Source organism: Apus apus, chromosome Z, assembly GCF_020740795.1.
Source record: "Apus apus isolate bApuApu2 chromosome Z, bApuApu2.pri.cur, whole genome shotgun sequence".
Classification (NCBI taxonomy): Eukaryota; Metazoa; Chordata; class Aves; order Apodiformes; family Apodidae; genus Apus; species Apus apus.
The window spans coordinates 66,065,910-66,079,985 of record NC_067312.1 but is presented as its reverse complement, the minus strand read 5'-3'; the positions used below and the strand labels follow the sequence as shown (position 1 = coordinate 66,079,985).

Here is a 14,076-nt window from a genome sequence, read left to right as displayed (position 1 = left end):
AATGAAAGAAATGGCTTTTGTATTGTCAGTCTTCTAATCTTTAAATTTGTTTCACTCTCCCCAGTCTTCCTTGCTGATAAGACTTCAGTGGACTGTAGCAGCAATGCACATAATCTTTTTGCAGTTTCCTCATTTCAGCAATGCCCTATATACCAGCAATTTTCTGTACTCAGTAACTACTTGTTAAGGGCAAGCATTTCCAAAATTCTGTCACTGAGTAAACCAGCTGCCTTAGGCACATCCCTTCTACACATTGTTTTTGGGGAAAAAAAATATGAGATGCTGAAAATCAATAGTATGTAATTAATCTGTACCGAATTCAGGAGAAATTACTATCACCTGCCACACCCAAGTCTTTAATAGATTATAGGTTTTTATTTGAAGTGACTGACTCTTGTAAATTACATGGTTTTAAACCTACTGTGCTGACAAGGTAAGGTAAATGCATAGGTAAATGCGTTTGGAGATGCTCATACTGATGGTCTGCTTTTAGGTAGTGATGAGGACAGCAGTTAAGTACAGCAAAGTAATTGTGAATTAGTCACAGTTGTTAAAAAACAAACTAAAGGCATAATCATGGCCACCCTTCTTAAAAGGCAGGCTGTGTATCCTCTCAGGCTTTTCCAACATAACCTATTTTGGAATATGCAGTGTACTGCAGTCCATTATATGCTGTAATACTGGGAAATACTGAAATCTGAGAGGTTTATTTAATTGTCAACTGCTCTGACTTTGCAGAAAGCCTAGAGGGTTTAGAAGTTGTCAATACCAATAACAAATCACAAAATCTAAGCTAGGAGTAGACAAAAGACTGTCATTACTGCATCCAAATATGAAATTACCAACTTTGGAAAGGGATGGATGAACAGATTATAATACTGTTCCAAAATACATCCCAACTGAGGGGATTTCACTATACAATTTAGGTTCCCTATTTTTGTGTGCAATCATTAATTTTTAACTTTTTTGTAATTAATAAAAAAGAGCTTAGTCGGTCCTACAAGCCTTCTTGAGGAAACAGGACTCTTGGGAATCCACCTTTTGAAATCTGCTGCTGTTTCAGTGGTTCTGATTGAATGAATGACGTGAGGTGTCTTGTTTAATAAAAATACAGTAATAGATCTGTTCTCAGTGACCTATGCTATTTTATATGGCCTCCTAGTTATAACTGGATACATTACACACCAAAACAGAATTACACATTTCTGAGCATAACAACATGATACTTAATCATGAACAAGAGTAAGCAAAGTTCAAGCTAGCAGATAATGATGTTAAAAATTACATTTTAAAATAAACATTCAAATGAAGTTAAGACACTCATCTGATTATTCAAGTGCTAGATTTCAGAGGAGAGCTTTTTCCTACTACTACTACACCCGGGCATATATAGCAACGTGTGTGTGGGGAGCCTGGTTGGAGTGCCACTGCCATCTACGTCTTATCACCTCTACAGAGCAGACCCTTGGCACTGCTCAGCACAGCTGCTTGACAAACACTGAAGGGAAAAGCTGTGCAGGCTTTCCTCTAAGGTCCTCTATTTCATAACTAAACAGCAAACTCATGCACTATTGAGGCTGAGATGTGCTAGGCATAGTTTCTGGAAGATAACGTGTATCACTGGCTGCACTGCTGGAGATCACTGCTGTGTCAAAGTTAGACAGTGTCTTGAAGCTGGAAGATCAGCGTCCATTGAGATGTGAAGCCTCAACTGAAGGGTGTGAAGAAGCCTGCTCATCAAACAGAAAACATCAGGGGACAGTCCTCACAGCATCTCTATCCTGTGGGGCTAATGGAATTCTGATGATGGTTCAAACCTCTGACAGATCAAACTTGAAAACAGGAGTGTCAGGTAAGACCTCCCTGAAGGCCTCTGCCTGCCAGGTGCTGCATTTTCATTTGTTTGTCACCACAGGATTCCATTTTCTATCCAAATTGCACTAACTTACTCAAATAATTTAACTATAAAAATCCGTAATCAGAGTGGTTTACAAGTAGAATATTGGCCTTTTTTTTTGCTTTAGGGCATTAAGTTCAGACTTTCCAGTCTCAGAAAATACTTAAACATCCTGAACATTTTATTTATATCAAATAGAAAAGGGGAAATACCCCACTTACACAATAGTTCTTTTATAAAATAATTCTTCAGGTAGTTTTGTGATGAATTTACATAGTGTCATTAGAGCTCTGACATACTGTTCTATCCTACTGTTTTCTTATTAAGCTAATTCATTCAGGCTGAATGACATGGGAACGCACAGGGAGAAAAGTCAATATAATTCTGGCTAAAATGAAGACAGACTAGCCTTTTCAGTATGCAAGCTGGCACTGAAGTTTTCATTTGTTTTTGTATTACAGCTATAACAGCTGGTTAGCTGCATGGAATATTAATCTGCTGCTAGGAAAAGTAAAAAAAAGTTAATATTCCAGCTGCTACTTATTGTCACTACAATATAAAAAAAATAATTCACTGGAGAGGTTACCATGCAGAAAAGAGAGATTTAAAATTGAAGGTTCTTAGAATGGACACAATTATAACATTTAATAAAACCATAACAGAAAAATATGCATAGGACAAGACTGCAGCTACAATGCACTACTGAAGCTAAATGTTTGAAAAGCTAAACTTTGAGAAAACACAACATGATTCCTCTTGAGTGAGTAGAATTACTGACAGAACGCTGTGCACACCAGCAAACAGATTACTTCTTTTCTCAGCAATGCTCATCTTCATAGTTCCAGCCAGCATAGCTAGCAGAGTTTCTGGAGCTACAGACTTTTTCCTCCTACTTCACAAAAAAAAGTCTAGTAAAATATTTTAAACAATAAAAATCAAATCAATCTGTTTATAAAATACAGCCTTCTTTTTGGTACTTCAGCATCCTCATATTGGTCATTTGGGGACTGAAAGAATAAAAAATTAACCAATTTGTTAATGTGACTGAAGTGCAAGAAATGAACACTGGAGAGAACTGTGTGAATATATCCTTTTCCTTCCAAAAGATCAAAAGTACTCCATAATTGTCTCTGATCTGCATTGCTGACAGGCAGCTGGTTATAGGGTGAAAGGCAGCAAAACAGGTGATACTCAGTACAGTGTCAGTTACATGAGACAGAAGAGAACTGAAGATATCAGCTCAATGCTCTCATGCGTGTATAGTATGGGTTTTTAAGAGTTGCTTTCAAAATGCCTTAAAAGCATGTGGCAATAACACACTAAGACTGTCTGTAAGACAGAATACATTTGTGCTGCATATTTTCTAAAGAATTGTCATGAACAAAACAAATCTCTGCCCCCTTCAGCCCCAATCAGACAAGATGTTAATATTACCTCTCTGGAACAGGATATTTAGGACATAACTTGGTGGCCCTTGGGTCTGTAGTATATTCTGATGGCTGTAGTTCATAGCTACACAGAGCAGATCCTGTTGAGAGGAGAAAAAAAGATTGGTGTAGAAAAGTAAAAAAATCCTATTATTTGCAAACAGTATTAAAACTGATAAAGGTTCTGATTCTGCAGCTCCTCATGTTATTACACAAGGTTATGCTACAGCTCATCCTGCAATGGAATACTGAATCAAGCCCAACACAGGCTTCACTGTAACAGAATTACATCCTTCATCTATGTTTGGGTCTTCCAACACTTGTGCACTTGAGTTTAAAAGGCTAATTTACAATGTAGTGTAAAAGAGAAGACCACAAAGCACTTTGCAGTAATTTTCCCCTGCTACTCCACCACGCGTTTTCCTAATAAGTTTTAGTGCATGAATATTGCATAAGACAACATTCATTACAAAAAGAAAATATTCCAAGTCGTCTTTTGGCTTTAGGGGTGTTTTTTTTGTGTGTGTGTTTTCAAAATACGACCAGTCTATGGGCTTCATGGAGAGGAACTAAGGGACCAAACCACTGATGTTAGAAAGTTGGCTGGAAAATAACACAAGCTCTGACTGCATTAGATGTCCAAAGCTTTTAGCAAAGCTGAACTCTCTCTATAAACAAATTGACATAGCACAACAAAGATGAAGTTGCCCACAACCAAATTAAAATATAATTTAAGGTTTCTTTAGTACATGACACTTGCCTAATGGAAGGACATTATTCATTTCCATTTGTCTATAATCAAGATGGTAAACATCTGAGCCAATGCTTCTAGGAGGACACCTACTGCCAAATCATATTGAAGCAGCAGTCTCTTAGAAAACTGGAGGAAGAGGTAAGAAAGCCTCCAATGGAGGCTGCCTGTCCAAAGATGAGTTTCTTCCTGCACTTGTTTGCTAATTGCTAACTCCCCCATGCAAGGGCTCTGGAATCATAGACTTTTGTGTTCCTTCCCCCCCCCCCCCCCCCCCCTACATAATTAACCAAGGACATCCTGATCATCATTATAAATATTCAATTATTTGCATTAAGAAGGTCTCTAAGATATCCAGAAATACTTCATAGCAGAGAGTTCTACAAACTGGACCTAGATAACACATAGACGCTTTAGCCCAAATTAAACCAAGACTTTTTACAAACAGCCTTATCTTGGCCCGTGTGATACCAAACAGAAGTGTTACTTGTAGAAATTGTACAAATATTATTTGCAGAAATCTTGTTTACCATTGCTACATTGCTACCTCTATGAAGAGCCATCTTCTATTTACAGACTGAAAGAGAAGACAGAGAGAAGCTGAGCAGGCTATCCCATGCAGTCTCTGGAACACTACTTAAATACCACTTCTGCTAATTAGTTTCTTGGGGGCAGGTCCAAAACACCAAATACCACCACTGAAGAAAGCTAGATTTCCTGCAAAAAGAAGGTATCAGGTAAAGGTAAAACATTTGAACTCCATTTTCAATTATACTGTTTATATGAATCCTTATGTCTCTACTTGCCTATGTGAAAAACATGGCATCAGATGAACAGACATCAGACAAAACTACCTTCTTTACAGCGTAGTTGTAAATGTAGTATCTAAAAGTTTTTATTCTTTCTGGAAAAAAAAAATACTATGGCAAAAATTTTTAGTCTTTTCTTGTAGATATGAAAACTTCTGGATCAACTGCAGCTAAAAACAACTCCAGCATTTGACGGAGGGGACGCAGCAAAGTCTCATGTTTATCACAAAAACAGAAGGAATAAAGAGGATTGGAGACAATTGCATATATTTTATTTTGCTTAGGTTATAAATATTACTAGAACAAGAAGTTCTAAGGAAGAAGGGGAAGGTGGGAGGGCTGTACAAGGAAAACCACATAGAGATTATTCATACCGAATGTTTGGTGCCAGCTTGGTAATTCTGCCATTCAACACCACCAGTGTTGAACTACAGTTTAAGAACCTCATGCAGAGGCCACCACACCTACATAAGCCTAAGGAAAACAGCTGATATGTGGACGACCATGCTTTCTTGTCACTTTCAGCAGTTCAGGCAGAGGGAACAAAGGGCAGGACCTGCAATAGCCACAGAAGGAGGATGTAGGTTCTTTGCACAAATGTGCATCTGGAAGATCTTTTGTTTGTATCACAAATGTAAACCAAGCTTTTACTTGGTTTTGCTGGTCAAATGCCAGATCCTGATCTACAACACAGGTCACAAGCCACTCAAGTAGCACTTCTAGACTAGGATATCCCAGCATACTGCTGGCCCTGGGGGAAACTGAAAGCACCTTGCCAAGGTACCTCTGGAACCCAGCCATACATTCCCTCCTGTTATGCAATGCAGCAGTGGACAACTCTGGCTGTCACTATCATCTCTTGCCTGGGAACTGCTCTTGGGACTCCTTTGCATACTCTTCTCCTCAGCTGTCCAACTCAAGCAGTATGCTTCTTTACACTCACAAGCAAACAGAAAAATATTTTCCTGGAGCTTGTCAATCAAGTGATATTAACCACCCTGCATATAAACAAACTACCAGTCCAATAGCTGAAATAATGTCCATGAGATTTATCACTCCTTTTATCCTATATGATTAGAATACATTTTTACTATTCCCATAAATATTTATTTATTAATATTTTGAAAACATTCCAACTTACCTAATACCATGTGGGCGTTCTATAACCCTAACATGCATTTCAGTAATGTATCACTTTATATCAAACTTAAACTGATTTCTTAACAAAAGAGTACATGGGCATCAATAAATAAAAGTTTGAATTTTGTAAGGTGAGAATGGGAGGAATAGACTGCCTTGTCAAACCTTCCAACCCATACTAGTTATTCTGGTTTAGCAGAGACCGTCTTAGTGCAGTCTTAGTATTGCCATTTGAGTTTGCAAGGCCTGCAAAAGGTTAAAGAAGAACTTGAATAATCTACTTTGCTCAGACAATTAGTTTACCAAAGACATGATTACTATTCCTAAATTATTATCACTCATAAATGTTTCAGAAAAATTATGAGTAGAATGTGGAGAACAAATTAAAAAAATCCTTAAAGTAATACATTCTTTGCTTCCTACAGCAGCATACATATTTCTTCTGAAGAAATCATTAGGCAAACAACATCAAACCATCCTACAGGGACTGAATTTTACATCCCAGTATGTTGCAACATTAAAGAAAAATAATTCTGAATCATCCAGAGCAACCATTGCTGGGCTAGTGGTAAGCACACAGAATTTACTGATCCCACAGTGCTTTGGGTGCTTTCACCTACAAAATGGCATACTGGAAACACAACACAGCTCCTGCTCCATGGCTTCTTTGCCATGAACAGAGTTACTCAAACTGTTAGAATATTTTGGGGCCATCACTGGAGCAAGGCATCTCAAAACACAAACTTCCCTTCAACTTTAGCCTAGCTGTGGAAATGAAAGCCACCAATTCCTTTAAAAGCCTTCTGTTTTGGCTGGGCTTGGATTACTAAGGAGCTGAAAACCCATTAGCTCTGGAATTCTTAAAACAATCACAATTAGAACAAATCATGTAAAGATGCTGTAGAAAGCCAGGACTAAGATGGGGAACCAAAACTCCTGTTTCTAAGATTCTTTCCAATTGAGAAAGAAAATGATTAAAGGTCTTGTGTGCTCAGAGGACACAGCACACAGAATGGCAAGACAAAACCCTCTGATTCCTTGAGAGATTATAAGACTTAGTGCAAAAAGGACCAGCCCACAGAGGAAACCACTGACATTAATACTGCTCAAATGATAGTGGTGTAAAGCACATCAGGGACTCTGGATCCCATTATAAGCTGCTCAGCAGTGCCTACTCATCCTCAAAAGTGTTAGTAGGAACTAAAACAAGGACTTCTAGGTCTAAAAACATGGACTTATATTCAGCGTCCAGGTTTTAAGCAGAAAAACCCAGAACTATAAATAAATATCTAGAATAGGTTCAATACTAGGAGCAGAACACTCATCTTAGGAGCACATCCTGCTCAAGTTAGACACAGTTTCAAGCAGTTCTGCATACCCCTTTTTCACAGGCATGTGGCAATGCCTGAAAGACTAGGCACTGCAGCTTTGGTAAGGTAAGTTTTATGATCTTCCATGTATGATCTCACTAATTGCATGTAAGTATTGTGCACATATGCAACAAAACTGACTTCCAAAAGATGATACAATGCAGCAGAGATTACAGTTTAAAAACTCAATTTCTTAGTCCTTTTTAAGTATTCTATCTCATTCTCAAGCAACACCGTACCCTATCAGTCCACCAAAACCTAAATCCTCTAAAACAGGAATTAAATGCCATGTAATCACAGATACTGAAATTTGCAGAAATATTAACTGGAGGAAGACTGTTTAAATCACAACTATTGGCCTCTGTACTTTCAGCACAGTGCTAATCCCTCTTGGGTTCTGGGTGTTACATGAACAAGTGTCACCAATTAAAACATAGCTGACATTGTGAATACAGGACTCAGAGATGATTATGCTTGACCAACCTACACAATACAAGCTAAGAGGTACTGACAGCGGGATATTGATAGAGGTGGACTTCACCGGTATTCAAGGACAAGGCTCCCAGATTCTTTCAAGGATGGAATTCTTTACACTTCTCTACTTTCCTAACTTTAGATCTTGATTCAAATCTACTTGTCAAGCCATACCAGCTCTAAACTGTTAATCTGAACCACATTAATAGTACAAAGCTTCACACAGTAAGACAACTGGTATACTACCAATATCTGCATATTATCTTACTGTATTATAGACTAGTGACCTGGCACAGAAAAATGAAAGCTTCAGATGCTGGCTCATGTACCTGTGAGGAATCCTCCTGAAAATACCACAGCTAAAAAATACAAAACAGGTAGGATGCCACTCACTTCTTCCAGAGAGTGGTAATTTACTATCAACTGCTAACTTCTTCAAGTAACAAGTAACAATGTTGCATGGCCTCAGAAGAAGCCTGACTAATAGCAATATTAGTAATAATAAGCCCCTCCCATCACAAACTCCTGACAAGTGGAAAAAGGGTCAGGCCTGTCTACAGCTACAGGAAATGAATATCCTCAGAACAGAACCATTAAGAAAACACTAAGTTTAGGCTTGTATAAGTTTCCTTTTTCCTTATGTGTTTTTAGAACAGCAAAAACACTTCAGAAACAGCCAAGTTCACATCTGATGCTTCATTTAGGAATGAAGTAGCGTTGAGCTGTGCACAGGTTAGCATCAGACCTCAAAATGAGTGAAAAAACGAGAACTCCACTTCTTGGTAATTGATTTGAATATGGTCTGAAGTAGCACTTAATGTGGAAGTATCAGAGGACTGCACAAACATACCTAAACACTGCAGCTACTCCTTTTCCAAATGGTGCAGGAATAGAGGCAGAAGGCCAAACAAGAATGGGACTGAACCTTAATATTTAAACCTAGTTTCTGGGACCTAGTGGAGCCTAGAAAAATACTGATGCCTTGAGATGAGCAAGAAGGCACAGGACAGACCACTTTGTAGTCAGAACTTTGTAGACTAATGACAGGCTTGTTCTCAGTGAAGAAGGAAAGCTTAGTCTCTAGATCTATCCACTGGTGCTTTCCAGAAGTGTTTTAAAGAAAGGAAAGTAACAACTGCATAGATCTAAACTTTGAGTTGTTGTAGGGAGACATACTGCCTTTTAAAATAGAGGGAATTAGAGAGCAGAAGAAATTACAGCCTGCTTTTGGAAGCAAATGTGGGACTCAAGTACGTATTCTCCAGTGCCTGCAAGAATGTTCAAGAAAAATACAACACATAAAACCTGCTACTTAGATCTTTAAATGTCTCCAGAATTTAAGACCACAAAGAGACCTACTGAAATAACTAAGTACAGTTACTGTTATAATGATGCATAAATATATAAATATATAAAGAAGTTTATATCTTAAAAATAGTCTATTCATATGGATGCATTCTCAGTTGTAATGACTATCCTTTCCTCTATACCCCCATTCTTACCAACACTACAGAAAGCTGAAAACAAATATTAATTTCCTCATTCCTCCACTCATACTTCTTCCAGTGCTAAATAAGATCAGATATTCTGGAGTCAAAGTAAATATCCATCTAGTCCAGTAGCAGATGTTGTCCCTACTGCATTGTTAGCTCTCCACCACTCATAGCTCAAGGATATCTTTGAGTACTAACCTATCAAATATCCAAACACTACTATTTTAACAGTTTATTCCTTGATATCTAAAATATTCTCATGGTAACAAGTTTTGTAAATTAACTGTAACTTGTGTGGAAAAAAATCTGCCCCTTTGATGCACAGCAATTTATTTTTTGACCTCTAGTTTCGCATTACTCAAGTTATGAGATCAAGGAACACAGTTTTTAAAAACTTTCTCTAAGCTATTCCTGCTTTTAAGACTTGACTCTTCCTGTTAATTGTCTTTTCCAGGCAAAAGAATAACTGGTCTTTTCTTGTCACAATCCTTGTTTGCCTTCTCAGTATGAATACACATAATAGGAAAAAGTTCAGAAAAAAAGTTAAGAAAACACAGTCAAAGAAGGATGAGAACAGCCTTTATCATCTGAACACAGCCGAATTTACACAAAATACAGTGCCTATTTTTCTCTCTTCACAAACAATAAACATTACACTTTTGGACAATGTTGTGCATCCACCTTATCCACTTGCTATCTTCAGCAGCTTCATTATCTATTTCCCAACTAGCAATAACAATTTTAAAGTAGACCCCTAATGCGTAACAATGTTTTTTCCTTCTACTCCCTTGTTCTGCAAGCAATCTTTTGCATTTGACATTTTGTACAACTGCAACTGATAACAGATTTTTTTCATGTAACTGTAAATAATTCAGTACCTGCAGCACGATTTAGTACCTCACTGTTCCTATCCCTTTCCAATGTTTTATTAATGGAATCAATACTACAAAAGAATATTACTGGAGGACTTCACGTGCAGCTACTTTATGCTGTGAAAATTATTTCATTCTCACTAGAGGGTTCATTTCCAACACAAGACACACCTGATGGGCAGTTCTGGTAATAAGGCAAGAGTAGCAGTAGATGACTCCCTATCTCGTAACTACTTTTATTCCAGCCATTCAAAAAATGATACTCATAATTAACATAGCCAGGTTCCCAAAGACCTCATGGTGCAGAAGCTCTTGAATCATAATATGCCTATAACTAGAGCAAAGGGATTAAGATTTAACCAGTGTACTTCCACTAAAAAAAAAGTCACAGCAGGGAAGGGAGGGGAGGGAGAGGAGCAGAAGAAAAATCACAGAATCATAGAATCCTAGGGGTTAGAAGGGACCTCGAAAGATCATCTAGTCCAACCCCCCTGCCAGAGCAGGATCACCCAGAGAACATCACACAGGAATGTGTCCAGGTGGGTTTTGAATGTCTCCAGGAAAGGAGACTCCACGACCTCTCTGGGCAGCCTGTCCCAGTGATCTGTCACTCTCACAGTAAAGAAGCTTTTTCTTATGTTCCAGTTTTTGTACCCATTGCTCCTTGTCCAATCACTGGACATCACCGAAGAAAGCCTGGCTCCGTCCTCCTGACACTCACCCTTAACATATTTCTAAACATTGATGAGGTCACTCCTCAGTGTCCTCCAAGCTAAAGAGGCCCAGCTCCCTCAGCCTTTCCTCATCAGGGAGATGTTCCACTCCCTGAATCATCTCTGTGGCTCTGTGCTGGACTCTTTCCAGCAGTTCCCTGTCCTTCCTGAACTGTGGGTCCCAGAACTGGACACAATATTCCAGATGCGGCCCCACCAAGGCAGAATAGAGAGGGAGGAGAACCTCTCTTGACCTACTAACCACCCCCTTTCTAACACACCCCAGGATGCCATTGGCCTTCTTGGCCACAAGGGCACATTGCTGGCTTATGGTCATCCTCCTGTCCACCAGGACCCCCAGGTCCCTTTCTCCTACACTGCTCTCCAGCAGCTCAGCTGCCAACCCCTACTGGTACATGGGGTTGTTCTTCCCCAGATGCAAGACTCTACACTTGCCCTTGTTGAATTTCATCAAGTTTCTCCCTGCCCAACTCCCCAGCCTGACCAGGTCTTGCTGAATGGCACCACAGCCTTCTGGTGTGTCAGCCTCTCCTCCCAGTTTAGTGTCATCAGGAAACTTGCTGTTTGTAAAGCATTCTGAAATCACAGAATCATCACAGAATCATAGAGCAGTTTGGATTGGAAGGGACCTTAAAGATCATCTAATTCCATCTCCCCTGCATGGGTAGGGACACCTCCCACTAGACCAGATCCTAAAAGTCCTGTCCAATCTGGCCTTGAACACTTCCAGGGATCCTTGAAGATACAATTCATGTATGACTGTGCCATATAAATAATGAAATGTTATTAAAAAGAAACACTAAAGAAGTGTCCATAATTTCTGTAATGTTTAATTCAGAGATAACTATACGGACCGGTCATTGTGGGAAATAATACTCCTATCTGTTGTGTAAATGACTGAATGCAGCCTTCTCTTCTCCAGCCTAAACAACCCAAATTCTCTCAGCCTGTCCTCACAGGAAAGGTGCTCCAGTCCTTTGATCATCTTTGTGGCTCTTTTCTGGACTTTTTCCATGAGATCCATGTCCTTATGTCGGGGGCTCCAGAACTGGATACAGTACTTCAGGTGGGGTCTCACAAGAGCTGAGTAAAGGGGGAGAATCACCTCCCTTGACCTGCTGACCTTGCTTCTTTTGATGCAGTCCAGGACACAGTTGGTTTTCTGGGCTGCAAGCACACACTGCTGGCTCATATTGAACTTCTCATTCACCACCATGCCCAGGTCCTTCTCCTCCAGACAGTTTTCAACCCATTCTCCACCCAACCTGTATTTATGCTTGGGATTGCCCCAAGCCAGGTGCAGGACCTTGAACTTAGCCTTGTTGAACTTCACGCAGTTTGCATGAACTCACCTCTCAAGCCTGTGAAGGTCTGTTCCCTCCAGCATGTCCCCCTCACCACACACTTCGGTGTTGTCTGCAAACTTGCTGAGGGTGTACTCAGTGCCATTGTCCATGTCAGCAACAAAGATGTTAAATATCACAGGTCAAAGACTGAACCTTGGGGAACATCACTCATCACAAGTCTCCACCTGGACATCAAGCCATTAATCACCATTCTTTGAGTGCAACCATCCAGCCAGTTCCTTACCCAATGGTCCATCCATTTGTCTGTTTTGATACCAGGATGTCATGCAGGACAGTGTCAAAGGCTTTGCACAGGTCCAGATAGATGAACGTCAGTAGCTCTTCCTTTGCCCACCAATGCCATGACCCCATTGTAGAAGGCCACCAAATTAGTCGGGCAGGATCTGCCCTTGGTGAAGTCATGGTGGCTTCCAGCAATCACCCCTTTGTTTTCCACATGCCTTAGCAGAGCCTTCAGGAAGATCTGCTCCATGATCCTGCTGAGCACAGAGGTGAGACTGACTGGACTATAGTTCCCTGAGTTTTCCTTTTTTCCCTTCTTGAAAATGGGAGTTATGTTTCCCCTTTTCCAGTAAGTGGGGATTTCTCCAGACTGCCAAGACTTTTCAAATATGATGAACAGAGTCTTTGCAACTTCATCAGCCACTTCCTTCAGGAGCCATGGATGAATACCGTCAGGTCCCAATAGACTCGTGCACCTTCAGGTCCTTCAGATGGTCAAAAACCTGCTCTTCTCCTACAGTGGCGAGATATTCCTCTTCACAATTCATGCCTTCACCTTCTCTAACTTAGATGGTGTGACCAGAGACTTTGCTGGTGAAGACTGAGGCAAAGTAGCCATTGAGTACTTCAGCTTCTCTGCATGGCCAAGTTTCCAGCTTCCTTCTGAAGCGGGCTCAGTTTCCCTCATCTTCCTCTTATTGCTGACATACTTGTAGAAACTTTTCTTGTTATTCTTAACATCCCTAGCCAGGTCCAGCTCCATCTGTGCTTTGGCCTTCCTTATCCAATCCCTTGCTTCTCTGACAGCTTGTCTGTACTACCCCCAAGATATCTGTCCCTGCTTCCACTCTGACTATCTTGTTTTTACATTTAACTATGTCCAGAAACTCTTTGCCTCATGGTTCTCCTGCCTGTCTTCCTCTTCATTGGGACCCATAGTTCCTGGTATGAAGGAAATGATCCTTGAATATGGACCAGCTTTTCTGGGCTTCCCTTCCCTCCAGAGCTTTGTCCCATAGTACACTACCAAGCAGATCCTTGAAGAGACCAGAATCTGCTCTTTTGAAATTGAGGGTAGTGAGCTTGCTTAACTCCTTCCTCGCTGCCCTAAGGATCCTGAATTCAACCATGTCATGGTCACTACAGCCTAGCCTCCCACTAAGTCATACATCATCAACCAGCCCGTCTCTGTTGGTGAGAACAAGGTCCAGCAAAGCACCTTTACTTGTTGGTTCCTCTACCATTTGGAGGGGAAAGCTGTCATCAATGCACTCCAGGAACTTCCTGGATTGCTGGTGCTTTGCTGTGTTGTCCCTCCAGGAGATACCAAGGTGGTTTAAGTCCCCCAGGAGGACATGGGCCTGTGAGTGTGAGGCTGCTCCTATCTCCCTTTAGAGGACCTCATCCACTCGGCCATCCTGACCTGGTGGCCTGTAGCAGACCCCCACTATGACATCTCCTGCCTTTCCTTTAACCCTGACCCATAAGGTTTCAGTCCACTCCATCCCCAAGTGGAGCTC

General features: G+C 40.4%; 1 protein-coding gene across 2 annotated transcripts in view; it reads right to left on the bottom strand.

Annotated features, from left to right (window-relative positions):
- Positions 1 to 14,076, bottom strand: part of SLC44A1 (solute carrier family 44 member 1) — a 70,610-nt gene that overhangs the window by 27,949 nt on the left and 28,585 nt on the right. For both annotated transcript variants that reach the window (XM_051642582.1, XM_051642583.1), the window contains exon 5: positions 3,332 to 3,425. In XM_051642582.1, the coding sequence (XP_051498542.1) occupies positions 3,332 to 3,425 (94 nt within the window). The remainder of the gene's footprint in view (positions 1 to 3,331; positions 3,426 to 14,076) is intronic.